This window comes from Bemisia tabaci, chromosome 1 (assembly GCF_918797505.1).
Source record: "Bemisia tabaci chromosome 1, PGI_BMITA_v3".
Lineage (NCBI taxonomy): Eukaryota > Metazoa > Arthropoda > Insecta > Hemiptera > Aleyrodidae > Bemisia > Bemisia tabaci.
The window spans coordinates 86,567,717-86,594,291 of NC_092793.1; the positions used below are offsets into that span (position 1 = coordinate 86,567,717).

At 40.9% G+C, this 26,575-nt stretch overlaps 1 protein-coding gene across 2 annotated transcripts; it reads left to right on the forward strand.

Moving 5' to 3' along the window:
* Window positions 1-260: 260 nt before the first annotated feature.
* On the forward strand, window positions 261-26,136 carry LOC109041364 (uncharacterized). Of its 2 annotated transcripts, none has more exons than XM_072306360.1 (4): window positions 261-560; window positions 10,203-10,622; window positions 18,148-18,337; window positions 24,416-26,136. In XM_072306360.1, exons 2-4 carry the CDS (start codon window positions 10,211-10,213, stop codon window positions 24,783-24,785), a joined length of 972 nt encoding a protein of 323 aa, XP_072162461.1. In that variant the 5' UTR covers window positions 261-560; window positions 10,203-10,210; the 3' UTR covers window positions 24,786-26,136. The 2 variants fall into 2 exon arrangements, with proteins under 2 accessions (XP_072162461.1, XP_018913247.2); XM_019057702.2 differs by lacking the exon at window positions 261-560 and adding an exon at window positions 7,374-7,538.
* Window positions 26,137-26,575: the final 439 nt, after the last annotated feature.

Below are 26,575 nucleotides of genomic sequence, written 5' to 3' on the forward strand. Positions count from 1 at the left end.
CGACTGCTTGTGTTTTTTCGACATTTTTTAATTCAATCGATATTAATTTGTGCATTTTTTGCCATAATTAGATAGTCAAAGCCATAATGAATCCATTGATGTATGTTACTCCGGGATAATATTCATATAGGATTTAATTTCTGACTTATACAAAGTGTGAACCAACCGGCGTTTTTAACACGGTGGCTTATGGAAAATCAACGACTGCTTGTGTTTTTTCGACTTTTTTAATTCCATCGATATTAATTTGTGCAAATTTTGCTTGAAATAGATATTCTAAGCCATAATGAATCCATTAATGTATGTTACTCCTAGATAATATTCATATATGGGCTCAATTTCAGACATATTACCGGCCTACTTAGCTGATTCAATGTGTGTGGACCTAGCCGACGAACGGAGCCGAGTCGGGAGTGGGGAGCGCCGAGCGCGAGTCTCTGCGTATGCGTCATCGCTAGTCGCCGCACACTAGTCTCCGAAGAACTGGACAAAACAGCCTCCAAAAGTGACTTCATCGACGATCCAGTACTTGCGACTCTATTGTACTCTATGAGCTGGAAGTAGGTAATCTCACATTTAACTTGTTTGATAGGCTCCATTTATACATTTAGGTACCTCCACTACAGCAGCCCTATTATGTTTCACTTTATTTTTTTACAAAGAAAGTGTGTTCACTTCTAAATTTAATTTCGATAAAATGTTTTCTATTGTTTTCAAAAATGTTTGATTAATTTGTCCTGATGAAAAGCGTTCTATGCAATTTCATTACCTATTAATCACATCTATCTTTAACCTCCTTTCGCGTTAAACAGCAAGGTTATTGTCTCTGTTCTGCGCAAGACCAATCCACACAGGTCAGTCATTGCGCATCTTTTTGAAAGCCACATCCCCGCCCGGCCCTAACTCGGCAGCACTCAATGCTACGTCACAATGGGTGCTCCCATAAGAAATACATTGCAGGCACTCAATACTACGCAAAGACATAAAGACGGAGTGCTCGTATCTAAAAGCACGGGGAAAAAGTGAAGCCTGGTTTGGCGCTGGATGCTTGTGTGAGTGTGTAAATGAGCGCGGGAATCCATGGCGGCAAATGGAAATTTGATTTGAACTTGTCCTCTTGATTTTTCCACATTTCTTCTTTTAAACGTGTTTTAAATGCCTGAAACGATTATATTAAGAAAGTTGGGACTGCGTCCTAATATAATACACCTACTTTTGCTCGGTAATAGGCAGTAATCTCAGATAAAGTTAGTTTTTCTTTTGCTCATGGTGGTTCTGCCGGTTCAAACAGGCCGTTACAGTCCTAGATGACCGTTACTCCCAAATGAAATTAATCGGTCGACGACGGACAAAACTAACCTAAAGTTAAAAAAATATGAGTGGATAAGTGAATTTGGGCAAAAATCAACCTAGAATACCTTGTTTCCGCAATTTTATTTAGTTCCCGCCCTACATTTGAATTTCAAACTTGTCCCGATTTCGCCGCCAATCCTCTAGCCAATAGTAGAGGTGATTGAAAAGAAGTTTCATTTTTTGCTTTTAGCGCTCCGTCTTTATGTCTTTGATACTACGTCACTGCGCAGTAGAGTGCCAAAACTCGTCCTCCGGAATGACTGACCTGTGTTGATTTTTCTTGGTTCTGCGGTTTCTACTTTAACAGCGTTACCATAGTGCACGCGGGGGAGGGGGCCCTTCATTGGGAATACAGCACATTGTAGCTGCTATCTATTCATACTCGCGAAAATAATGTTTTTTAACTTGGTATTAGAGAAATATTTTCGTAGCTGGTGAAAAACTCGGGAGGAAATTTCCTAGGCAGAGCACAATTGACCAATTTTGGATATTTTACGGTGTTGGTGTAGGTCAAATTTTTTTGTTCCGTCTCAGTTCCATAGAATAAAATCAAAATTTTGACGGGCACCCCCACTTTTGAAGCTACGGACCCCCATTTTACCTACCATGGGTGGAAGGAGGGGCTTTGGGAGGATGAAATTCGGATTCCTTGGGATCAATTTCCCTTTAATTACTACCATTTCCGACTTCGTCCAAACTAAATTAACTGCGAAAATAGCCTTATACGGGTGGTCTTGGACACCCTGTATTTTTCTAAGGAGGTGCGTTTTTACACTCATAACAATCGTATCATCTCTTACTTTCGAAGTTCTCTTCATTTTCACTAATTATTTGTGCTTACATTTATTTTTAAGTTGTATTTTGTTGAATTCGTAATTTTCCGCCGATTATTGATCAATCGGTGTGCCGAACCTCATCGGTCATCTACCCCTATAAACAACACTAAGCAATAAGTTATATCCGCTCATGATCGCAGCCAGATGAGTTATATAAATTATTGAATAGAAATCAAATTGTATGAATATTTTAAATGAATAAAAGTGCCTCCGTATAGGCTTTGATAACTGGTTTTTTTATTGTGTTACATCAACATGGTAGCAGAGCGTGGTTGTTAAATTCGTGTCCGAAAATTCGCCGGTCCGACCTGCGGTCGGTCATTGACCTTAAATTTATAACCTTAAAGTGTCCTCGTGAACCTTGAGTTGAAACTATTGTATTTTTGTTTCCTCACCTAAATTATGGCTGATGAAGATTTCAAATTGAAAATTTCCGTATTTGATGACAGTCGAAAAGACTACGACGGATGGAGGTACCGTCTCGAACTACTCTTAAAACTCAAAGAGTGCTACGAAGCTGTGGACCCCGACATCATTGAAATTCCCGAAGATATCGAAGAGGAAGATTGGGTCAGAATGGAAATAAAAGCCCGAAACTATTTGGCAAATGCCGTATCCAATTCAGTCCTTGACCTTCTTAAACACGAGAATAATGCTAAAGGGATGTTAAAAAAATTACCTAGATAACACATACAGGGTTATCCAAAAGTCACTGACCACCCCTGTAACTTTTTTTCAAATTGAGATAGAAGTTTGAAACTTTGGGAATGTTCCTCGGTCTAAAGTAGCAACTTTTTGTCCCCCCAAAATTTTGGGAGGCGGCCCCCCTTAAGGGGGCGGGGGGCTAACTTTTTTTTTCAAATGGCAACCCCCCCTTTGTGATACCTCATTCGAAAGATAATAAAAAAGAAAATTTTTGGCGCAAACCGCAGGTCAAAATGTTCATTTTTGACAAAATGGCGGCCGGTCAAAGTTCAAAATGGCGGAAATTTGGCATCTCCGTTGTTTATTGACGGATTGGTGTGAAACTCGGAATTCTAGGGTTTTTTGAGATGAGAAAAACGATTCTGGCATTGGTTTTCCAGAAAAGTCAGTCTTTTGCAAAATGGCGGCCTAGAGCGGGAAGTGGATATTTAGGCTGCATATCGTTGGATTTGCATGAAACTTGGTATCCGGGGGTATTTCGGCACGAGAAGAACGAATCTTTCATTGGATATCTGAAATTTTGACAAATTCCAAAATGGCGGCGGAAAAATTGCGGGAAATCAGTTTTACGGCTCTTTACCGATGGATTTGCATGAAATTCGATATCCTGGCGGTTTTTGGCTGGATTAAAAGGAATCTTTCATTAGATTCTTGAAATATCAAATAATTTCATGCTAATCCATCGGTAAAGAGCCGTAAAACTGATTTCCCGCAATTTTTCCGCCGCCATTTTGGAATTTGTCAAAATTTCAGATATCCAATTAAAGATTCGTTCTTCTCGTGCCGAAATACCCCCGGATACCAAGTTTCATGCAAATCCAACGATATGCAGCCTAAATATCCACTTCCCGCTCTAGGCCGCCATTTTGACCGCCGCCATTTTGCAAAAGACTGACTTTTCTGGAAAACCAATGCCAGAATCGTTTTTCTCATCTCAAAAAACCCTAGAATTCCGAGTTTCACACCAATCCGTCAATAAACAACGGAGATGCCAAATTTCCGCCATTTTGAACTTTGACCGGCCGCCATTTTGTCAAAAATGAACATTTTGACCTGCGGTTTGCGCCAAAAATTTTCTTTTTTTATTATCTTTCGAATGAGGTATCACAAAGGGGGGGTTGCCATTTGAAAAAAAAAAGTTAGCCCCCGCCCCCCTTAAGGGGGGCCGCCCCCCAAAATTTTGGGGGGACCAAAAAGTTGCTACTTTAGACCGAGGAACATTCCCAAAGTTTCAAACTTCTATCTCAATTTGGAAAAAAGTTACAGGGGTGGTCAGTGACTTTTGGATAACCCTGTATACTATCACGAATACCTCAATGAAATTGATGATTGAGAGAAAACTGCCAGAGACTAAATTTGATCCTGAGGATCCCACCACTTTCTTCAAAAGTTTTGAGAAAAACATCACTGACCTCAAAAACTCAGGTGAAATGGTTAGCGATGAAAACCATCTCGACTATTTATTGCAAACCCTTCCTGAGTCTATGTCTCATTTGCATGACATTGTCGATGCCTTGCCAGTTGCTCAGCGCAAAGCTAATTTTGTGAAAAAGAAGATAATGATCTCTTTCGAAAAGAAATCATATGATTCCAGTCTAAAGCTAAGTGATAACTTTGAAGCCCTAAATCTCCAAGCCCACAAACCAAGCCGAGGGAACTCTAGTGGTAACCGTTCCTACAACTGTGGCAGAAGTCGTGGATTCAGCAGAAGACCATGGGTGCGAAGCAACAACTCTTGTCATCGCTGAGGTGGCACAGGACATTATGCCAACGTCTGTCCAAGCTACAGTAACGACCGAGGTGGTTTTTCTTCAAGAGGACATCCGAGCAACAATCGCGGTTCAAGAGATTCAGGCAACTTCAATCGTGGGCATGGAAGTTACCGCAGCAGAGGATACAACGCAAGAAGACCCAGCAGAGGAGCGTGGTCTTCACAAGTTCAGAGAAACTTCTCACACAGCAAGATAATATTCATAAAATTTTGGATATTCGAGGGTAAATGAATACCTTTCATACAATTTCCAAAGAATATGGCTGGATATTCTATAAAGGATCATCAAGAATTTAAGAAGGCCAAGCAGCCTATTTTTTTAATATTCTGTGAAAATGTATTGAATATCCAAGATATTCTATGAATATATTCAATTTATGATGTTTCGTTAAATCCATTCATAAAACATTTTTACATTGATCGATCGATATTTTGTAAAAGGCTCTGAAAAGACGTACGTTTAATACATACTTGGAGCAGCCTCACACCAAAGTAAAATACCCGAGGCAATTCATCAGCGACACTCGCCGCACCACGGGCTGCACCGCTATGTAATTATTGGTAGGGACAATTAGAGTTGCATCCACAAGGAATAAAGGCGTTTTTCTCGTTCACTATAAATGATACTGCAACGGTTACCGAGAGCAGTTTGAAGTTGCTGTTGTACTAATTGGGCAGATTGAACAAGAATCAGCCTAACTTACTCCATCAGATATTGCTAAATTTCTTTTTGTGTTTTATTTTTTTAACGGACATTACTGACAACTTCACGTCTGAGAAGATGCACTTTTCGATGGAATTATTGATGTAGAATTTTGAGGTTTAAATTGCAGATTAAGGACCTTGAGACCAGACTAGAAAATTTTAAGAGCCCCAATTCGCCTGATCCCTTTAAATTTCTCCAAGGAAAGAAAACATGGTTTTGTGAAATTTTCCTCCCTCTTTGCCAGCATTATTAATCGCACTTGCATCTAAGCTCTTTTGTTTCTCTTGAATAATAATACTTGAGAATTTATTTCGAAAAACCCAATTGACGAGGGAGAAGGCAAACCATAAATACCTATGACTTAGCGTTTATTGTATTTTAACTTCAGGGAAAATGCCGATAGGTATGACCCAAACAACCTTAATCTAAGTCGGTGGCACGATCGTGCCGCCGAGTATCAGATATACTGTCCACTAGGGCTGGCAGGGGAGATCAGCCCCCATCAAAAAATGCAAGTTCACTAAACTGACGCAAATACCCAAAAAAGGCGTTCTCGAGGGTAACTGACCCCAAAAACTCCGAATTTGAAGGTCCCGTCGTGCCCAGAGACAGACGAGGAAGGGAGGACTCCACGCCGGTTAAATTTACACGTTCAAGGTCTCCATGTGCCCCATCAGAGATGGCTCTGGGGGCGCCGGGGCCCTCCAATTCGGACTTTTTAAGGTCGGATACCTACAAAAAATTCTTTTCCCTAGCCTCGACGTCAATTTGGCGAACTTGCATTTTTTGAATGGGGGCTTTGTCCCCCACCTTCAGCGATCAGCCATTTGGACACGAATGGACCACTTTTGGATTTCTTGGTGTCAATTTAGGTGATTATTTTCCGTACTTTCTGATTCCGATTAAATCATTTCAAAATGTTGACCTTAACTCCGGCTGCTGAAGGCCGAAAGCGGTTAGGTTTGAATCGGATCTGAGGGCGCTCCGGGACCATGAAATTCATATTCCTCGGGATCGATTCTCTATTTGGCCCTTCGGTCCTGGATCGAGAAAAAGGCCGGGTGCGGTAGGTGTGGGCAACCCTGTGTAAATCTGCTTACGTACTCTTGTATCAATGCCGAGCCAACAAAAGAAATTCTGAGCTCCATGAAAATTTGATGGAAACGGACCGGCTTCTATTAAGTTGCATGGAAATTGTGAATTTCACGTCGAGTTTACAAGGAAATGTTTTCATTTTCATTAAAATTTGATGGAAATGACCAATATTCCGTTTGATTTCCATGTCGGAGGACATGGACGTTCATGGAATCATATGGGAATCGAGTTATTTTCGTGTGAATTCACATTGAACATTTTTAGCAGGGTGAAGCTTGTGTTGAGGAATCTTACGAAAATTCACAGACACATTTAAAAATTGGCTCGACAGTTATAGAAATCCCGATCTAAACGACGTCAGCGAGAGATTCTCATTTTCTAATAGTTTTAGATTAAACAAACAGCCAGACCGAAAACAAAGTTCTCTCCAGCGGCCCGATTATTGAAACTATGTCGGTCCGACACGACAAGACATAGCCCTATCTTAACCATGCAATATATCGCAATTCGATGTCTTATCGGGTTGCTTAAAACTTTCAATAATCGACCCGCAGTTGATCACTGGGAACACAAAACTTAACAAAATCTAATAACAGGAATTCGCCTTAAGTAGGCACTCTAGCTTATATCACTTCATCTCTCTTAGATGAACAAAGAAATAGGAGGAGCGAATCAGAACTTACTAGCTCTCCAAAATATAATAGCCCGCTATGTTTAACGAAGAGGCTGCGCGCGTAGCCTGACATTGACATTTTGATGGAATATTTTGATCGTGTGCCATTAGCCTCGGACGAGTATGGCCAAAATCTATTGCGCCTGCGCGGGAAACTCGAGGTGACTGCACGGAAGTCAAGTACTCTCCTCGATTTTCCAGGATACCCTGTTCGGGTGCCTCCCCCCCCCCCCCCGTCACCCGCCCCATTTATAAGTAATTAATCACTCAACCGCATAATCAGTGAGTCCTATCTCGTCAAATTGACAACCAGAATAGTGCGACAAGTGGGCCCTCGATCTAGGTGCAACAGGAGTGTTCATTTTCGTCCGATTCATACACTTTCACTACACTGCATAGGTAAGCAGAAATCATTCGGTTTTCTTTCTTTTTTTTGGAGGGAGGTAGGGTTGATTTCTGTACCAACTAACTGCTAACTGATCTACGTTGATGGTCACCTTGCCCTTCTACGCAGGACAAGATTCTGTAAGATAAAGCTGGCCCATCACCACCATTTGGGATTGTTGAGTGACTTCTGATTTTCCCAAGAAAGTTTCATTTTTTATTCTGTTTCCAATGATTTATCACTCAATTGATGTTGTCAAAAATGAAAAGTTTTTTTTTTTTTTTTGGGGGGGGGGGTGGCACTAAGAAAATGAGTCCATGCTCCCCCCCCCCCCCCAACAAATCTACTTTGTCTCTCCGAAGAAGTATGAAGAATTTTGCTTGGTAAGAGAGTGAAATTTTAATTGTGGAAATTGTAATTAGAGCAAGTTTCTGCTGAGAACAGGTAAAATTGCTCCTGAAATGGATCAATTTTTCAAAATTTAAAAGGGGACTGGAAAATTTCCCAGTGCAAGTAAAGAATTTTCCCACATTCCTCTTTAGGATCTGGTGGAGTCCTGCAGACCCCAAGTAGAGGGGTGTCTTTTTATATCCCGTTATGTCCCCCTTGATAAGGTGCCCTTCTGCCCCGTTCCCCACGATGACTTTGTAGTTCCGCCCACCAGGGCACATCGTTCGCTTTATTTGGACCTTTTGTCCAACCATACAACTCAATAGCGTTTAATAGAGAATTCATCGATTAGTGAATGAAACACGCTGGTGCATTCGGTAACACATTAGTATACGAGGTCTGTTCAATAAGTTTCAGGAATTTTGCGATAAAAATCGGAAAAATGGTCCGAATTTGATTTCCTTGGTATCAATACAAAATCAAAAGATATACAAAAACACTGCTTTTTACAGAAATGAAAATATTTATTGGCTCTCAAGTTACAGCAGCCTAAAAAGACTGACTCAAAGCAACGCCGTGATTTTTAAGATTCAGAAATCGGTTATTTTTTTTGGTCGCCAAAATGTTGTAATTTTTTGCTCGGACGATCATATAAAAAAGAAAAAATTATGACAAATAAATTTTGAAGAATAACCTGATATTTGTGTCCCTTTACAGCTTATCCTTTTCAAAATACTGGCCTTGACTGACGATGGATTTCCGCCAACGATCCGCAAAATCACGGAAGGCTTTTTGAAAACTTTCCGAATTGGTGTGCCGCAACGTTCGATCGTGTTCATTTGAACGTCCTCCAAAGATTCAAATCTTTGACCTTTCAAAGGTTGCTTCAGTTTTGGGAACAAAAAACTCGGAGAGTTTTCAAGAAGCCTTCCGTGATTTGGCGGATCATTGGCGGAAATGCATCGTCAGTCAAGGCCAATATTTTGAAAAGGATAAGCTGTAAAGGGACGCAAATATCAGGTTATTCTTCAAAATTTATTTGTCAATATCTTTTCTTTTTCATATGATTGTCGGAGCAAAAAATTACAACATTTTGGCGACCAAAAGAAATAACTGATTTCCGAATCCTAAAAATCGCGGAGCGGCTTTGAGTCTACCACTTTAGGCTGATATAACTTGAGAACCAATAAAATGTTTCGTTTCTGTATAAAGCAGTGTTTTTGTATTTCTTTTGAATTTTTATTGATACCAAGAAAATCAAATTCGGACCATTTTTCCGATTTTTATCGCAAAATTCCTAAAACTTATTGAACAGACCTCGTGTTAATGTGGTGGGGTAAATCGGGAGCGTTCATAAATTACGTAACGCTCTGGGGGGAGGGGTACGAGCTAAAGTTACGTTTGGGGGGGGGGGGAGGTCAGTTTCAGCGTTACCTACGTAATCCTCTCTATTGGTAAAATAAACACACGAAATCCAAAATGTATCATCCTCATTTATTACACGTTATTGGTCACACAATCATTAAAAATATTTCATATATTATCCAGCTAAAAGTTCCACAATTTTTGGGAATCTAAGGCGCGGGGGCATTCAGCGTTACGTAATTATTATGGGGGGTACGGAATTTTGTGAAGTGTTACACAGGGAAAACGGGGGTTGAAAATTCCGAAAAAGTGTATTACGTAATAACTATGAACGCTCCCTACAGCCTACAATGAGAGAGATACAGAACGGCATGCACATGAGCAGAGGTTCCGGGCGTGCGCTGACGCTGCGGGTAACACCACAGTAAAGAAATTTTGCGAAACTGCTGTGGCAGCATCCGCATTCTTCTTCGCTTGCCGCATGCCAAGCAAAAGCTTGGCAGCCAGAGCCGAAACACATGGCACGAAAGTTTGCGGCTTAGGGAGCCGCACGTTTAAACTGCCGGAATATGTAGCCAAAAGGTAGTAGAAAAGATCCCCTGCTCCTAAAGGGGACGAATTCAAAAACCGTGAACAATAGAACGTAGCCTTCGCACTACGGTGCGGCTTGTTCGTATGTTCCACAAAAAGTCTATAAAGTTATTCTCCCCGGTTTCCAATTGACGCCGAAGCACGAAGAAACAATTCCTGCAAAATTTCAGCTCGATCGGACCATTTTTAGAAGTCCCACAAAAACAGTCTTTTTCAAAGAAATTGTGATTAGCGGATTTTCATTATTGAATAACTGCCTACAACATGAAAAATAACTTTGGAAACATTTTTTCACTTGGAAGTTGATTCTTTGAGTGGTTACTTTGTTGCAGGGACTGCAATGTCACGACAGTCTGATGCGCGCCCACAACGGATATCGACAGCGCAGAACAAGACGCTGCACCTGACCGGGATCGGGCTGGCTGTTCAGGCGTTCTACATAAACCTTACCTTGGATTCAGTGCTCGGGGGTGACTATATCGAGGTTCGCCCAGCAGGGCCTCCTCTCATTAATCCTCCTGGCGTATGGGGAGTCAATGGGGTGAATAGCGGGAGCGTGGGCTACAATCCGGTCAATCCCGTCAGTGCCGGCTACTCCACCAATGCGGGCAACATTGCTCTCAACGGACTCCGCGCTGCCCACTCCTACGGCGACGCAGGACACAGCCAACACGGATACAGGGATGCCAACGGCTACTGGCACGACAATTCGGGAATGAAGAATGGCTACGACGTCGGACATGCTTATGGAGGTCATATACCATGAGCACTCAATATCCTTTTTGCTGAGTGGGATTTTAAGCCAAATGGCGCTCTCGCATGTGTCAGCGCTATGCGATTCAAGTGCCATTCCTAATTTAAAATTTTGCTAGAAACACGATGATGCCAATAGCTTTCTCTGAAACCAACTCCGAAGCTTAAAAAATCTCTCAAAGTTGAGACCCTAATAGAGAAGATCCCTTGCGCTAGGCTGAGAGTCCACCTCTACATCCAGTCAAACTCTCCGTGGAGTAAATGAAGTCCCTTCATACTGAGAGTTAGGTCATCCCTTTCCTGGTGGTTCCCGCATTTTAACCTTCCACAGCGTTACAACCCGGAAAAAGATTACATTTTCACCGATTGCAAACATTAAAAAATTAGGGTCATCCGGGGAATCAAGAGTACGTCAGGGAACAACCAGACTGAGAGAAGGAACGACGGAGAGAAATCTGGGAATGAGTCAATCGAAGATTACGAAAAATGCTCACATTGTGTAATCTTTATTCCGGTTTGTGACATCCATAAACCGACTTGTTCAAGATCCATCCATATAGGTCAGTCATTCCGCAGATTTCCCCCGCTCGGGGTAAGCCCCATCCATTGGCTCAGTTGGCTCGTGACGTCAGCATTACTGCCGCGAAAGCGATAAAGCACGGATACAATGCTTTTCTTATGGGAGAAAGCAAATTTTTCTAAATGAATCATTTAAATTTCTTACTTTTAAATCCTTTGAAACTTTCTGAGTGTCGAAAGGAACGTTTAGACATTAGCATTCAGGGTTTCGATTTTGCCGAATTTGTGTTCTTTCATTTTTACAGTTTACTCTGCATCAGCCATATTTACACGCGAGTCTATACCACTAGATGGCTTGTTACATCGCTGACTACAAAAATCATTTAAAAATATAAAAACGCAAATTCAGCTGAATTGAAACCCTGGACGCTAATGTCTAAACGTTCCTTTCGACGATCAGAAAGTTTCAAACGATTTAAAAGTAAGAAATTTAAATGATTCATTAAGAAAAATTTGTTCTCTCCCATAAGAAAAGCATTGCTTCCGACTTTTCTGGTTTTCGCGGCAGTAATGCTGACGTCATGCGCAGAAGATTCTCATTTCGGTTTCGGGAATAACTGACCTATATGGATGGATCTTGGACTTGTTTTAACTCTCTCTCTATTCTTGATCGGGGACTTCAAAACTGGAACCACGGCAACCTTGCTAATGTATTTGCTCAGTGTCTGTTCATGGAGAGTTCGAGTAGATACAGCGGTGGACTCTCAGCGTAGCGTGGAGGATCCCCTCCATTGCGGCCTCAACTTCAGGCGCTTCTTCGGAACTAGGGCGTTTCAGAACCAATAGCACCATCATGTATCTCGCGAAGTTTTAAGAGAAAAAATGTATTTATACTGCAAATCTCTGACTCATGAAGCTCCATTCAGACTTTTCGTCCAAAAGTTTAATCGAAAATTTGGAGTTTTGGTACATTTTTTCTTCCGCTTGTGTTGAGAAAATGGAAAGTTCAATTTTGTGATACTGCCACGAGAACACAACAATCGAATGAAAAGTTGAACGGAAACTTGAATGTGACGTCACTTTTAACTTTCCATCCAATGGGCCACTAGGCAAAATATGAATTAAGGCACTGCGTAACATGTTTCCTCTTCAAAATTTCACGAGAAAAACGAATCACACGACGTAACGTCTGGAAAGCATCTCCTGAACAATATATACGTGTTTATGATGAACATAGGTTTAATCGCAAAAATTCATACGACGTCATGTCTATACTTAACTCCAATTTCACCGCTCAACATGGGCTCTGTCCTTCGAACCAAACCAATTTTTTTCGATTCCTAGGTGATATAAGAGTCCGAAAATGCCCATAATAACTTCAGGAAAGTTTGCTGGTGCTCAGGGCGCCGCCATTTTGATTTTTCCAAAATTGAGAAAACCCACCATCAGTTTTTTGTAAATATCTCCTCAACGGTTAATCTTACGAAAAGAACAAACAAACAAAAAAAAAAAAAACAGCAGAAAGAACATAAAATTTCCTAACAAAATCACCCTCCTCTGTTTTTTCTAGCTTAACTTTTTGGTTGTAAAATTAACGTTTTCTTCCAAAATTAGCTTAAAAAAGGCGTATTTTTGCTGATTTTAGGAGAAATTTTGCTTCACATCTCCAGCCACGATTATCTGAAAAAAACCATTATGCTCATTAAAAAGAGCGTAAAATTTACTTCTAGAAAACATACGTCAATAGTTCCTTAACTTGATTCAACCCTGTGAAATAGCAGTTTATTAGCTCCGCCCTTAAGTTGTGATTTTGCCGACCATCCCCCTAAAAATGAAGAAAAAAAGAAGAAAAAACCCTTAAAAACGTGGCCCAAACTGTGTAACAAGGTGGTAAAATAGTGCTGGACCCACACTATTTTTTATTGGGGGGGGGGGGGGGGCAAAGCCATAAAGTTCCAAAATTTTCAATCAGATCCCAAAATTTTGAGCTCTAATGAGGATCAGTACAAAACTGATGGGGGAGAGTCTTCAGCTCAGGTAGTTTGCATTGGACTATATCTCGTCAGTGAGATTAAACGCCCAAAAAAAAAAAAAAAAAAAAAAAAAAAAAAAAAAAAAATCATAATCAGAATAAAACATTTTGAGCTCTACTGAGTACCAGTACAAAACTTACCGTGTTGCAGTACAAAACTTGTACTTCCAACTTGTGCTTTGATGCCGTCTTGGATTTTGCAATCTTTTCAGTTCGGTTCACTGACGAGCGTGATCTACTGATGAGGTATGAAAGGATCCAAAATTATAGATCTCTCGACGTGACCTCAACTTAATAGTCCAATGCAAACTGCCTGAGCTGAACACTCTCCCCCATCAGTTTTGTACTGATCCTCATTAGAGCTCAAAATTTTTGGAACTGATTGAACATTTTGGAACTTTATGGCTTTGCCCCCCCCCCCCCCAAAAAAAAAAATAGTGTGGGCCCAGCACTATTTTACCACCTTGTTACACAGTTTGGGCCACGTTTTTAGGGTTTTTTCTTCTTTTCTTCTTCATTGTAAGGGAGATGGTCCGCAAAATCACAATGTAAGGGCGGAGCTAATAAACTGCTGTTTCACAGGGTTGAATCAAGTTTAAGAACTATTGACGTACGTTTTCTAGAAGTAAATTTTACGCTCTTTTTAATAAGCATAACCGTTTTTTTCTCAGATAATCGCGGCTGGAGATATGAAGCAAAGTTTCTCCTAAAATCAGCAAAAATACGCCTTTTTTAAAGCTAATTTTGGAAGAAAACGTTAATTTTACGACCAAAAAGTTAAGCTAGAAAAAACAGAGGAGAGTGATTTTGTTAGGAAATTTTATGTTCTTTCTGTTGTTTTTTTTTTTTTTTTTGTTTGTTCTTTTCGTAAGATTAACCGTTGAGGAGATATTTACAAAAAACTGATCGTGGGTTTTCTCAATTTTGGAAAAATCAAAATGGCGGCGCCCTGAGCACCAGCCAACTTTCCTGAAGTTATTAAGGGCTTTTTCGGACTTCTATATCACATAGGAATCGAAAAAATTAGTTTGGTTCGAAGGACGAACCAAAACCCGCAATTTATTGTGCTGTGATTTTGTCATACGTAAACTTATTGGTTAATACCTCGTTCAGGAATTGGTTTCAGAACTTACTGTCGTTTGAATAATTTTCTACGTAAGATTCTAAACAGGGAACATGAGACGTTCCTTGCCCTATTGTCCATTGGCGGCGCTGGAAAGTTTAACGGAAAGTTGTAACAAAATCTTCCGACCGACAAAAGCTGAAGGTATATGTTCGTGAATGGGAAACCCCGAATTCCGATTGACGATATCAAATGGCGACGAGTCATGCACGTGTCAGGGATTTGCGACTTAGTTACTTCCTCCAAGAAAAATTCTCCGGGATAGAATTTTTAGGAAGACACGATGGTGTCACTGGTTTTCTCTGAATAGAACTCCCCAACTCAGAAAAAGCTCTCAAAGTTGTGACCGTGATGGAGGGGATCCCTCACAGTCCGCTTTGAGTCCTCTATATCTAATAAAATTCTCTAGGGACAAATAGAAGGCGAGCCCATTAGTAAGGTAGTCTATTTGTTTAGGGACTTCAAAGGTGGAACCACGGCAATCCTGCTAATGTATTTGCTCCCTGTTTGTTCATGGAGAGTTAAACTAGAGAGGTAGACTCACAGCGTACCGTGAGGGGTCTCCTTCATTGCGGTCAAAACCTTCAGGGTTTTTTTAAACTTGAAAGTTCGTTTCAAAGAAAATCAGTGACACCATCGTACCTCGCGAAATTTTACATAACTTAAATTACTTGAAGCACAAATTCCTGACACATGCCAGAGCCCCAGTGAATAAAATGTATTAGCGTGTTCGTCTTTTCATCCATGTTCAATGAGAAGTTTGACCGTCTGAATTGGACTCTAAGGGATGGGATCTCAAGAAGATGGATAAGCCTAAAATATCAACTAGGGCAACAAAATTGATTAACATGACATGAAAGAATGTATTTCAGCAGTATTTTGAAAGTGGATCTATGGAAGGAATTACAATGATTTGCCACGTCATAAAATAAAAAAATACGGAAGAAAAAATTATCCAATTTGACTGACGATGAACTAGAGGCGAGTTTACTTTGATGATAAAACTCGGACTTTTTTTGCTTTCGTATTTTATACCTAATTTTATTTTGGTTTAAAAATCATTACAAAACCTTCAGGAGGACCTATTTTCAAAGTTTTACTGCTGAATTGTATTAATGGTTGGCAAAAATAGTCCTGATTATGATGCTCTGTTAAGGCTCTTCTTGAACCTCTCTTAATTTTAATGTAAACCATTGGGCCTCCTACCGAGGGGATCTGTTTAAGGAGAAACTATAGGTCGGTCCATGCGCCGATCCCCTGGCCATTCATAATCAGCAACACAGCTTCCCCGCGCTAATCGTATTTTCACTGGGATGTCACCAAGAGCCCACCGCAGGCCCGACCAGCGTATTATTTTGAAGCTCCTGCTTGCTTCGTTGTTTGTCCCCGGAAAAGGTTGACCTAGTGTTTGTTATGCCATGCGACGCCACAGTCGTCGCTTGTACAGACGGTCGATAACGAAGAGAAAAGTGGATGTTCACCTCCTGACGAGAGTCGAGGTTACCTTATGTAACCCGTACCGCTCAGTTATGCAGCTACTCGTAATAATTGAAGCAATTACAACAGTTGGTCGCCCGAGTTTTAAGTGTGAAATCAGGCCGTGACTGGCCTTGACCGTGAGTTTTCATGAACGCAGACCTCATAAGGGGGATTTCAGGATCTCTCGCTAACGAGACGGAAAGTATCCACGAGCCAAGATCAGCAGACAACGCTCTGAATACGCTTTTCACGGATCAAAAATCAAGAATCCTTCCCACTCATAACATGATACATTTTTCGTATAAAACTCGTCGTGATTTTGATGCAATAAATCTAAATTTTCAATCATCAGGTTTAGTTTGAGGGTCGTCTTGCATCGTCATTTCATTTTTCCCCGTTTTTTCCTCACACAAAAGCTCGGAAATGAAGCTCTTGTGCGTGTCGAGAATCAGCGATTTCACTGCTAATTCCTACGTAAAATTTCGCAAGAAACACGATGGTGCCACTGGTTCTCCCTGAAATGAACTTTCAAACTCAAGAAAAGCTCTCGAAGTTGAGACCATCATGGAGGGGATACTCTACGTTATCCTGGGAGTCCACCTCTACATCAAGTCAAACTCTGGGTCGGCCAGGTTGACCAGGCGGTCAGCGGGTCTGACACTAGACCAATAAGTCCCGGGTTTGAATCCCGGTGGTGGCGACAAATTTTCAGGGAACTGACGAGTGGATCTGCAGTCACAGACTCCATTCGGCCTTAATCCCTGATTATTTGAAAACATGGAGCATGGACGTGTACTAGCCCTGACCAGGTGCTAATTCGAGACTGCAGAATCCTCAAATGAATTAAAATTCTTAACTACCAACTCTTCAAGCAAAGAAAGGGAGCAAATACATTAACAGGGTCAGTTGGAGGCCATTAATGGGGTTGTTTGGAGACTCCAAAACTAAAATCATGGCAACCATGCTAATGTATCTGATCCCTATCTTTACATGGAGAGTTTGACAAGATTTAGAAGTGGACTCTCAGGATACAGTGGGATATCCCCTCTTTTACGGCCTCAACTGAGAGAGCTTTTATTGCGCTTTGAAAGAGGTTGTTCCAAAAACGCCGATTTTGGCCCCCCCTGGATTTAGCCCAAACTTTGCTCAGATGTTGTACTAAGTGTCCCCGATGCTTGGGCAAAATTTCAGCCCCCTCGGATAATTAGGGGGGAGGGGGCAGGGGGGCAAAGTTGCAATTTCTTCAAAACCTTAAAAATCGATATCTCGCGAACGGTTTGAGTGTAAGTGTTGCGGTTTGCGCTAACAAACGTTAAAAAATATTCTCTACACGAATATTGATGCTGTTTGCATGGTTGCGTAATTTATCGTAGTCATAAATCGATTTTTTCGATTTTGAAGGTTCGACTTTTTTTCGTTTTTCGTCTCTCCTCTCCAGGCGATTGTTGCTATGTGAATAAAAACCAGTTGAGGTGATTCTCCATGAAATTCTGCATCTACCACACTTTGTTTGACCTTGGGGAAACGATTCATTCTTGCGTTATAGCGATTTTTCTGCGCGTTCCCGGTTACGCGCGGGCGGCATATCGGCGGCGCTCCATCCGTTCTCCCCGGGCGAGGCAGAGGTTGTTTCACTGCTAGGGCCTTATATTCATGCTGTAGGCTGTAATTATTGATATTTTCTCCTTCCCCCACCCTTCTCCTCCTGTAGATATGTTATTTATACTTCGTTATACAGGGTGTCCCGGACCACCCGTACCAGGTCTTTTTCTCGGTTGGTTTAGGTAGTACGAAGTGGGGGACCGCGGGGTTAAACAGGGAATTGAACTCAAGGTATCCGAATTTCTCCGCATCTCGGAACTTTTCCTTCTGTAACTTTTGACTCCACCGAGTATCGACTCTGAAATTTTGCACACGCGTAGTCGAAGGTGTCATCAACATCTTGTGATATTTTCAAAGAAATCAAAAGGTCCGGTTTTGTGTTATATAGTTTTGAATATTCAAATTTGCGCCAAAAGAAGTGTTGAGTTAAGTCCAATTTAGTTTTGTATTTCCGGAAAGTTCTTTCTTAGGGCTTTCCAACGACACCTAAACGGTTGATTTTGGATGAACCGTTTCAATACCGTAAAACCGTACCGTTGGTATACCTCAAAAGAGGCCAACATTCGCGAACTTTCAGTGTTTAATAAAAGCTCAACAGATGGCCGAATCAAATGAGAATTTTGGATTTTTACTAAACCGTGCAAGTACATTAAGTATGCCAAATTTCATCAAATTCTGAAAGAGTCGCTTCTTCAAAGTGACGCCAGTTGGCATGGAATGACCCAAAAGAGAATTTTTCTTAAATGCCTTCCATATTTTGACACTACAGGTAACAAAGATTACGGAGTAAGTTCAATAGCAGGAGGAGCTTACGGCGATGTGAATGGACGGAACAAAGGCCATCAGGTTGCAGGATTCAGCACGTCCTATTCAAAAAATGAATCTGGGAACAAGGCTACCTACTACGATGACGGTCTCGGCCACGGTGGAAGTGTGCAATACGGAGCTAAAGATCAAAGGTAATGTACTGGAGCTGTTGATGATATGCTGTTTTTAAAAGAGCATTTTCTCGCCCGCCAATCCGCCATGGATAGCAAGGATAAGGTCAAAGAAATGGTTAAAAATGTGCACACTTCCGCCAATCCGCCATGGATAGCAAGGATAAGGTCAAAGTAATGGTTAAAAATGTGCACACTTATAAGTCGGCTAGGCTCACCTAGAGGTCAGTGCGTTCGAATGTGCATTATTTTTTTATAAAATGCAAATTTTAAGTCGGTTAACCCTTCAAAAAATTCTATTCCGTGTACGAAAACACGTGTTCATTTAGGGAAAAATTCTCAACAAAGAGCCTCCCAAAAAGTGGCCCCTTTTTTGAAACTCGGGGATTCCATTCGTATGCGGCTTAAATGAGACCTCATGATGAAACGAGCCTCCAGTAAAAATTTTAGCTTGAGTATACGTCTGATTTCCAAGATACAGCGTTGCAAAGTTTGCATATTTAAGCTTTAAAAATTCGCAAATTTTCAAATATCTTACTTTAAAAAACAACTACATCGGAAATAATATGTTATTTTGTGACATTTTACCTACAGTCAGTCTTATCTCTAAATCCATATTCCTATTGATATGGTAATACTGCTGATCCTCTTGATGCAACGTTGCAAAGTTGACTTCAAAGGCCTATAAAAATTGCTCACTTTTGTAAGTTTCTCAATGAAAAAACAAACTTAATGATCACCAAAATATCTGTATTTGGTGTTTAGATGCAACTTTATAATATGATAAGTCTTCCGTATAGGCCTTACCCCGAGCATAGACACAGATTTATTGATACAGCGTTACTAAGTTTATACATTTGAGCTTTAAAATGTTTATATTTCTAAGTTCCACGTTTAAAAAGCGACTTTCGTGGATCTTCTTCAGAATTTGAAGCATGAAATCTACCAAATGTGTCATTTGTAGCTCTATGTTTGTATTTAAACAGGGCTACTTTGATTGGTGGTGATACAGCGTTGCCAAGCTAACAACTTTAAACTCTCGAAAAGTAAATAAAACTGGTGAAAACACCTTGCGGCGTATCTGAAAAGCATTGGCGAGAAGCGGGACTAGCGACTTGAAGCGGCGGCTAAAAAAATACGCCTACCTTAGATTTGTCTCTTCTTCATGTACAAGCAAAATGAACCCAATCCCAAGATGTCACTTCGTAGACTCCCCTTGTTAGCTAATGCCTCATCGTGGCTTTTGAGACATTTACAGACGGAGAGAACTCTTCAGAGCCGGATTTTGGGGGGAGGGGGGAGGGGCCAAGGTGCCATGGCACCGCGCGGCAAATTTTTGGGGGCGGCAAATTTCGGATTTTTTTTCATTGAAAAAAAAAGAGAGGAAAAATTAGGGAAAAACTAAGTACTGGGCAGCGGCGGGGCACTGACTTCCATTTTGAATTGATTCCATCTCCGGGTGAGTCATCTCAATCCTCTCTGAAAATCATGGGCAACTTCAAGGCGGCAAATTTGCCGCTTAATAAGAAATTATTTCTTGACTCTCCGAGAAATTACACAGAATTTCATTTGTTCATGCTCTATGAACTATGAGGGAAGAGCCACCCCGTGCAGCGACTTCATTGCCTCGTATGGCTCGATTTTTAGCCTGACAGACCTTTCTTTGTCAAAATATCAATTTTTGTTCGAGAAAAATTTGAAAGATGTGTACCCGAATATTTCCATTGTAATACATATACCTTTCCGTACCGGTGACCAATTGCTCGGCGGAGCGATCTTTCTGCGCTAAGGGGCGAGTGCACAAGTATCTAAGGATATATCAGTGACATTAGAGACTTGTAAATGTCGCGATGATGTCAATACATAGAGGAAAAAAAGGTGTTTGCATCTTGAGGATTATCTACCCCGTGACGTTGAGGTACAGGTAGGTACTCCAGCAAAATCCGGAATTCGCAGTAAGAAAAATTGATCATTATGTCCGATTTTTTTGCTTAAATTAACTCGATAAATTCAAACACAATATACAGGGTTATCCAAAAGTCACCTACCACCTCTGTAACTTTTTTCCTAATTGAGATAGAAGTTTGAAACTCTGGGAATGTCCCTCGGTTTAAGGTAGCAACTTTTTGGTGCCCCCAAAATTTTGGGGTGCGGCCCCCCTCAGGGGGGGCGAGGGCTAACTTTTTTTTCAAATAGCAACCCCCCTTTTGTGATGGTAAAAGGTCAAAATGCCCAAACAATAATGTCCAAACCCTGAATGCCCAAAAATCTAAATAGGCCAAATATCAGTAATGTCCAGCAGACAAATAAGTCCAAAAGTAGGCAAATGTCCATATGTGAGATTAGGCATTGGTTGAGTTGTTATTGGGTTTTTGGGTGAAGTTTTACAAGCTGTTTGTGAATGCAGCCATAGAAACAGATGCGTCGGATAATGGAGAGATGCAGGTTAGGAAAAAATGGTGATAAAATTGTTCATGAGAGCAGGCAAATTCTTATTTTTAAAAATGCATTAGTGGTTTATTTTCCAAATTTCAAGTGATATTGACAAACATAACAAACATGGCTAATATTACCCCGTTTGTCACGAAAAGCCAAAAAAAAAATAAAAAATGTATTCTTGTCCATAACAACTTCCTTTATCAACGTGGACACAACCGTACATTCGCGTTGCGTAGAGCGATCGACTTGTGATGCACGGTGCTCGACCAATGCTGACATGACGGCGGTGCATATCAAAAGCGACGGAACGACAAAGCATTTGCATGCTCCCGACGTGGCAAATGTAGAAGTTAGACGATTTTTGGAAAAATTAAAGAAACATGCAACGACCCGACCGAATGAAGGCACCGCGCAACTAATATTGTCTCTGGATAATTAATTTGGACATTCGCCTACTTTTGGACTTACTTGTCTGCTGGACATTACTGATATTTGGCCTTTTTAGATTTTTAGGCATTCAGGGTTTGGACATTTTGACTTCTGGGCATTTTTTTTTTGGACATTTTGACCTATCACCTTTGTGATACCGCATTCGAAAGATAATAAAGAAAAGAGAATTTTTGGTGCCAACCGCAGGTCAAAATGTTGATTTTTGACTAAATGGCGGCCGGTCAAAGTTCAAAATGGCGGAAAGGCATCTCCGTTTTTTATCAGCGGATTGGTCTGAAACTCAGAATCCTAGGGGTTTTCGGGACGAGGATAACGATTCTGGCATTAGTTTTCCGGAAATGTACTGACCTTTTCAAAATGGAGGCGGTTAAAATGACGGTTTAGAGCGGGAAGTGGACATAGGCTGCTTATTGTCGGATTTGTATGAGACTTGGTAGCCGGGGGTATTTTGGCACGAGAAGAACGAATCTTTCATTGGATTTTTAAATTTTTTAAAAACTTAAAAATGGCGGCAAAAATGCGAATGGCGATGGTGGATGCAGATTTTCCGTTATTTTTCCGCCACCATTTTGACGATATTCAGTGTTTCAAAAATCTGATGAAAGATTAATTTTTTTCGAGCCAAAAACCACCAGAGTATTGACTTTTGTGCAAATCCATCGGTAAACAGCCGTGATATGGATTTTCCGTTATTTTTTCGCCGCCATTTTAAAGTTTTCAAAAATTCAAAAATCCAATGAAAGATTCGTTCTTCTCGTGCCAAAATACCTCCGGATACCAAGTCTCATACAAATCCGACGATAAGCAGCCTAAATATCCACTTCCCGCGCTAAGCCGCCATTTTAACCACCGCCATTTTGAAAAGGATTGACATTTCCGGAAAACTAATACCAGAATCGTTTTTCTCGTCGCGAAAACCACTAGGATTCTGAGTTTCAGACCAATCCGCCGATAAAAAACGTAAAGCCAAATTTCCGCCCTTTTGAACTTTGACCGGCCGCCATTTAGTCAAAAATAAACATTTTGACCTGCGGTTTGCGCCAAAAAATTTCTTTTTTAATTATCTTTCGAATGAGGTATCACAAAAGGGGGGTTGCTATTTGAAAAACAAAAATTTTGTCCCCACCCCCCCGAGGGGGGCCGCCCCCCAAAATTTTGAGGGGACCAAAAAGTTGCTACCTTAAACCGAGGAACATTCCCAATGTTTCAAACTTCTATCTCAATTAGGAAAAAAGTTACAGGGGTGGTAGGTGACTTTTGGATAACCCTGTATAGAATTACTTTTTTCCATAAACTACAGCATTTCCGAGAAAATCTATGATAAAAATCGTCGCACCGACCTCCGTCATCAAAAAAGTCCAAGATGCCCGAAATGCAAACACCTCCTTTTTTTCTCTATGATGTCAATGGAATTCGACATCACTATGCAACTGGATTTCGACGACATAATAGAGAAGTTCGCGCATGCCAAAACGAGAAAGAAAAATTTCTAGAGCTTTCAATGCCTCGGTGAAACTGTATGCCCCTCAAATTTTCTCTCTCTTCTCAACTTAATCAATCCGTAAGTTTTTCGAAAACTGGAGTGAGTACATCGATGATCAAAGTGCGAAACCACGAATCTCCGTTTGCGACGTTCCAGACTTCCTGTGATAGTTTATTCATTCTATGAAAAAGTAGTCAACGTAATTTCTTGAAATTTTTTCCCTGTAAGCAGAATATTCTGTATGATTATGAATCTCAAACTTTAAAGTTTGCTTGTTTCTCTTTGGAAAAATAAAACAGAAGCGGAAATTCTAAAACATCGCGACGGAAATACGAGATTTAGCACTTTAGCATCAACATTTAATTTAATTTTTTACTATGTTCAATTTTCGCCTTTTTATCGTTCCTCAAATCCATCGTCCTCGAAGAATCATTTCCTCCTCCTTAAATATATGTTTGCAACACTTTCCTGCAAATAGATGCGCATTTTTCTGACTATCGGAAAATCAGATTTCTCTTCTGTCGTGTTTTCGAAACTGCGCATCGCGTGTTTCTATGAGACATTACACAGTCCGGGAGGGGGGGGGGGGGGGCAAAATTTTTCGGGCACCGGGCGGCAAAAACCTAAATCCGGCTCTGGAACTCTTCCTTTTGCTCTGGCAAAAAATTGCACCAGGACCACTGCCGTCTTAGTCCTTCCAGAGTAGAAAAACTGGGCATTCATTCGAAGTTCTCTTTCAGAAAATAATTGTGTGATGTGAGAAGAAGTCTCCAAAAAAAAAAAAATACCCAGAAATTTCAGTGTGCATCAGCCGAGCCACGCGACGCAAGGTGCCGCTTACACGAGTAAATGACCTTCATAACCACTTAAAAATGATAGTTTACAATGAAACGGTGGAAAATAGAGTATAATGGACGTAAATTTCGGCCAAAAGGCCGTAACTTTGCAGATTCTGTACGGTTTCACTGTGCGTATCACTTTGTCGACCACCAATAACTGTGCGGCCGAAAGAGGTGCGCTGACACGGTAATGTCCCGCGGCCTAAAATGAGCATTCGGGGCTTTTCTGTCATATATACGTCAAAATGGACCAAATTTTCTCCCTGAGAACCGCAACTCGGCGTTTCCTGAGGGAAGAGACTCCTTGAACAACCCCAAACACTTATTTTAATCTTGCGCCCTTACATCCCCTTCGGCCGAGGGTAGAAATGTGTTGACAATTTTTCCCTAAATGAACACGTGTTTTCGTACACGGGATAGAATTTTTTGAAGGGTTAACCTACTTAAAATTTGCATTTTCTAAAAAATAATGGACACCCAAGCGCACTGACCACTAGGCGAGCCTAGCCGACTTGTAAGTGTGCACATTTTTAACCATTACTTTGAGTTTAATCTGGATCCATTTGCAATTTGTAAAAATAAGGGACACCCTGTAGACTGCGTCTGGCTCTCGGTCTGCAGGTCCAGGGTTTGATTCCCGGTAGTGGTGACAAAGGATTTTGCGTGGAATTCCGAGAAATTCGACGCCGATTTTTAAGAAAAAACGCTCAACAGAAAATCTTTCCTCCGGAGAACGACCACACTTTAAAAAAAAAATTGTTGAGAATCATACATAATAAAGCGAATGTGCCTACTTCCTTCTGAGAATATCTCCCTTAGCTACGAGTATAGTTAGCGATTCAGTCACTGAAGTAAAGGATAACACTCTCATGTATTTGATAATTACAGGTTCCGCGACGGTGCCGGGAACACATTTGGAGGTGGATTCCATGATACGTCTCTAAAAACAAATGCCGGTGGGAACAGAAAACAGTACGGAGGAGCTGGTGGCTATGCAAACACAGGTCTTGCGCAAGGAGGCTATGGACAGAACCAGCTTTACGGGGCGGGTTCTGCAGGTGTGGGGTACAGCCTGAGTCATTTAAACCAAGGACCCAGTGTTACCACAGTGCCTCTTCTACCATTCTCGTCGAATATTATGCCAACAGTCGTTGCCCCTAGAATAGCCCCAAAAAATAAAGTATCAGGGTTGTACTTGGTACCTATCCCAAATAAATTATACAGTGATGGTGCAGGATCAAGTATGGCACCCAAATAGAGTCGGTGAATATAGTCACCTCTTCCTTGGCACAAAGGCAACCATTCTCCATGGTCGATCAGTTTATTCTTTTCTCTTGAAAATATCACATTACCCAGATATCGTTTGTTTCAGAGCAAATGATGATCATCATAGAGACAGAAACTGAGATAATGTCGTAACGTTGGTTTGGACTAACAAGACAAGCAATCACTGCGCACTGCTTGCTTTAAGATTTTCTAAGAATGATGCAAATGAAACACGCATTAAATTGGTCGGAGAATCATCGCGATAAGAATGTGGGCAACACTTCAACAGCTTACGGCAGAACGACAACTTGACAACGGGAGAAAAATAAAAGAGGAAATGAGCAGACCGCTAAAAGAGCGAAACAAGCCAGAGGATCGAGCTTCCCTATACAGCATGGGCTCTATTTCGACGAGAAAAGTGACCTAAATTGGAGCTCTTGCACGTGTCCGAGATTTGAAATTCAACCCTAGTCCTCCCAAAGTTTTTTGTCTACAAAAATTCCGAAGACTTGGGAGTTATCAGAGTAGGTGTGATACATGTGATTTATTGCATTATTGCATATTGCATCTATTTTTTCGGTGAATAATAATAGCGATTCAGCCTAAATGCCTTTAAATATTTAAACTACATAAAATTAATCATATCTATGTTGACATAACATGAACATACCTACGTTTCGGCTAAATTTTTAAACATATTAAATTGTATCTAAGGTATATGCCGACCACATGTGGCTATTTCGAACTCAACTGACAGGCAAATTAAATTGTTATGGAAGTACATGAATAAAAAGACCTTTCTACATTTCGGCCAAACGGCCTAAACTCGGAATCACACAATTTTCATAGGGATGAGAGAGGATCCTCCCAGACTCCCGAAACTAGTCTTATTTTTGGCCCAACCCCCAGGGAAAACGGGGGAGAGGGGGTCAAAGTCAAGAGCTTTAAAGTAGCATAACTTCTCAACTCTCTCTCCCTCTCTATCTCCCCCCCTCTCTCTCTCCCCCCCCTCTCCCTCTCTCGAGGGTTTAAGGTTTAAAACAAGCTCAAGTTCATATTGGGGAAAAAATTAGAAGCGGAGTTATGAGTCTTCAAAGTTGACGCGACGCGCGGGAACCTTGTATGTTCCGAGTCTCAAGGTCACCTCCGCCCCCTGGATTGCCCGCAGGTGGCGAGTTTTGGTTTTTTTACGCTTCTTTAGGTCGTTTTCTAAGTTAATTACCTATTCAATGAAAACGAACGAATCAGAATTTGTGAATTTTACACAATGGGCCTCTAGTGACACTCGCCACATTAACATTAAAACTTTTAAACTCCGTTTCAAATCATTCTCTTAAGAATAACTGCTTCTACGAGAATCTATTTTCCTTTAAAAAGTAACTTTCGTCAAGCGCTGCAGCTTTGCTCACTTACAAAACTTTAAAATCAGGGGTACTCTAAAAGTTGCCATCAATGGGTTATAATTTCGAAATGGATCAATTTTTACGCGGATCAAATGTGTATTTGAACTGAAAACGAATGGTTCCTTCTAAATTTTGATAGCAAAATCATCGTCAGCAAATTTTTGATGAGAAATGATGAACATAATGGTTAAAAATCAGAGCTCCCTCTCTCTCCTTCCGTTGGATTCTCAAATTCTGATTCTTCCGTTTTCATTGAATAGGTAATTGACTTCAAAAACAACTCGCCACCTGCGGGCAATCCAGAAGGGCGCAGGTGACCTTGAAACTCGGAACATACAAGGCTCCCGCGCGTCGCGTCAACTTTGAAGACTCGGAATTC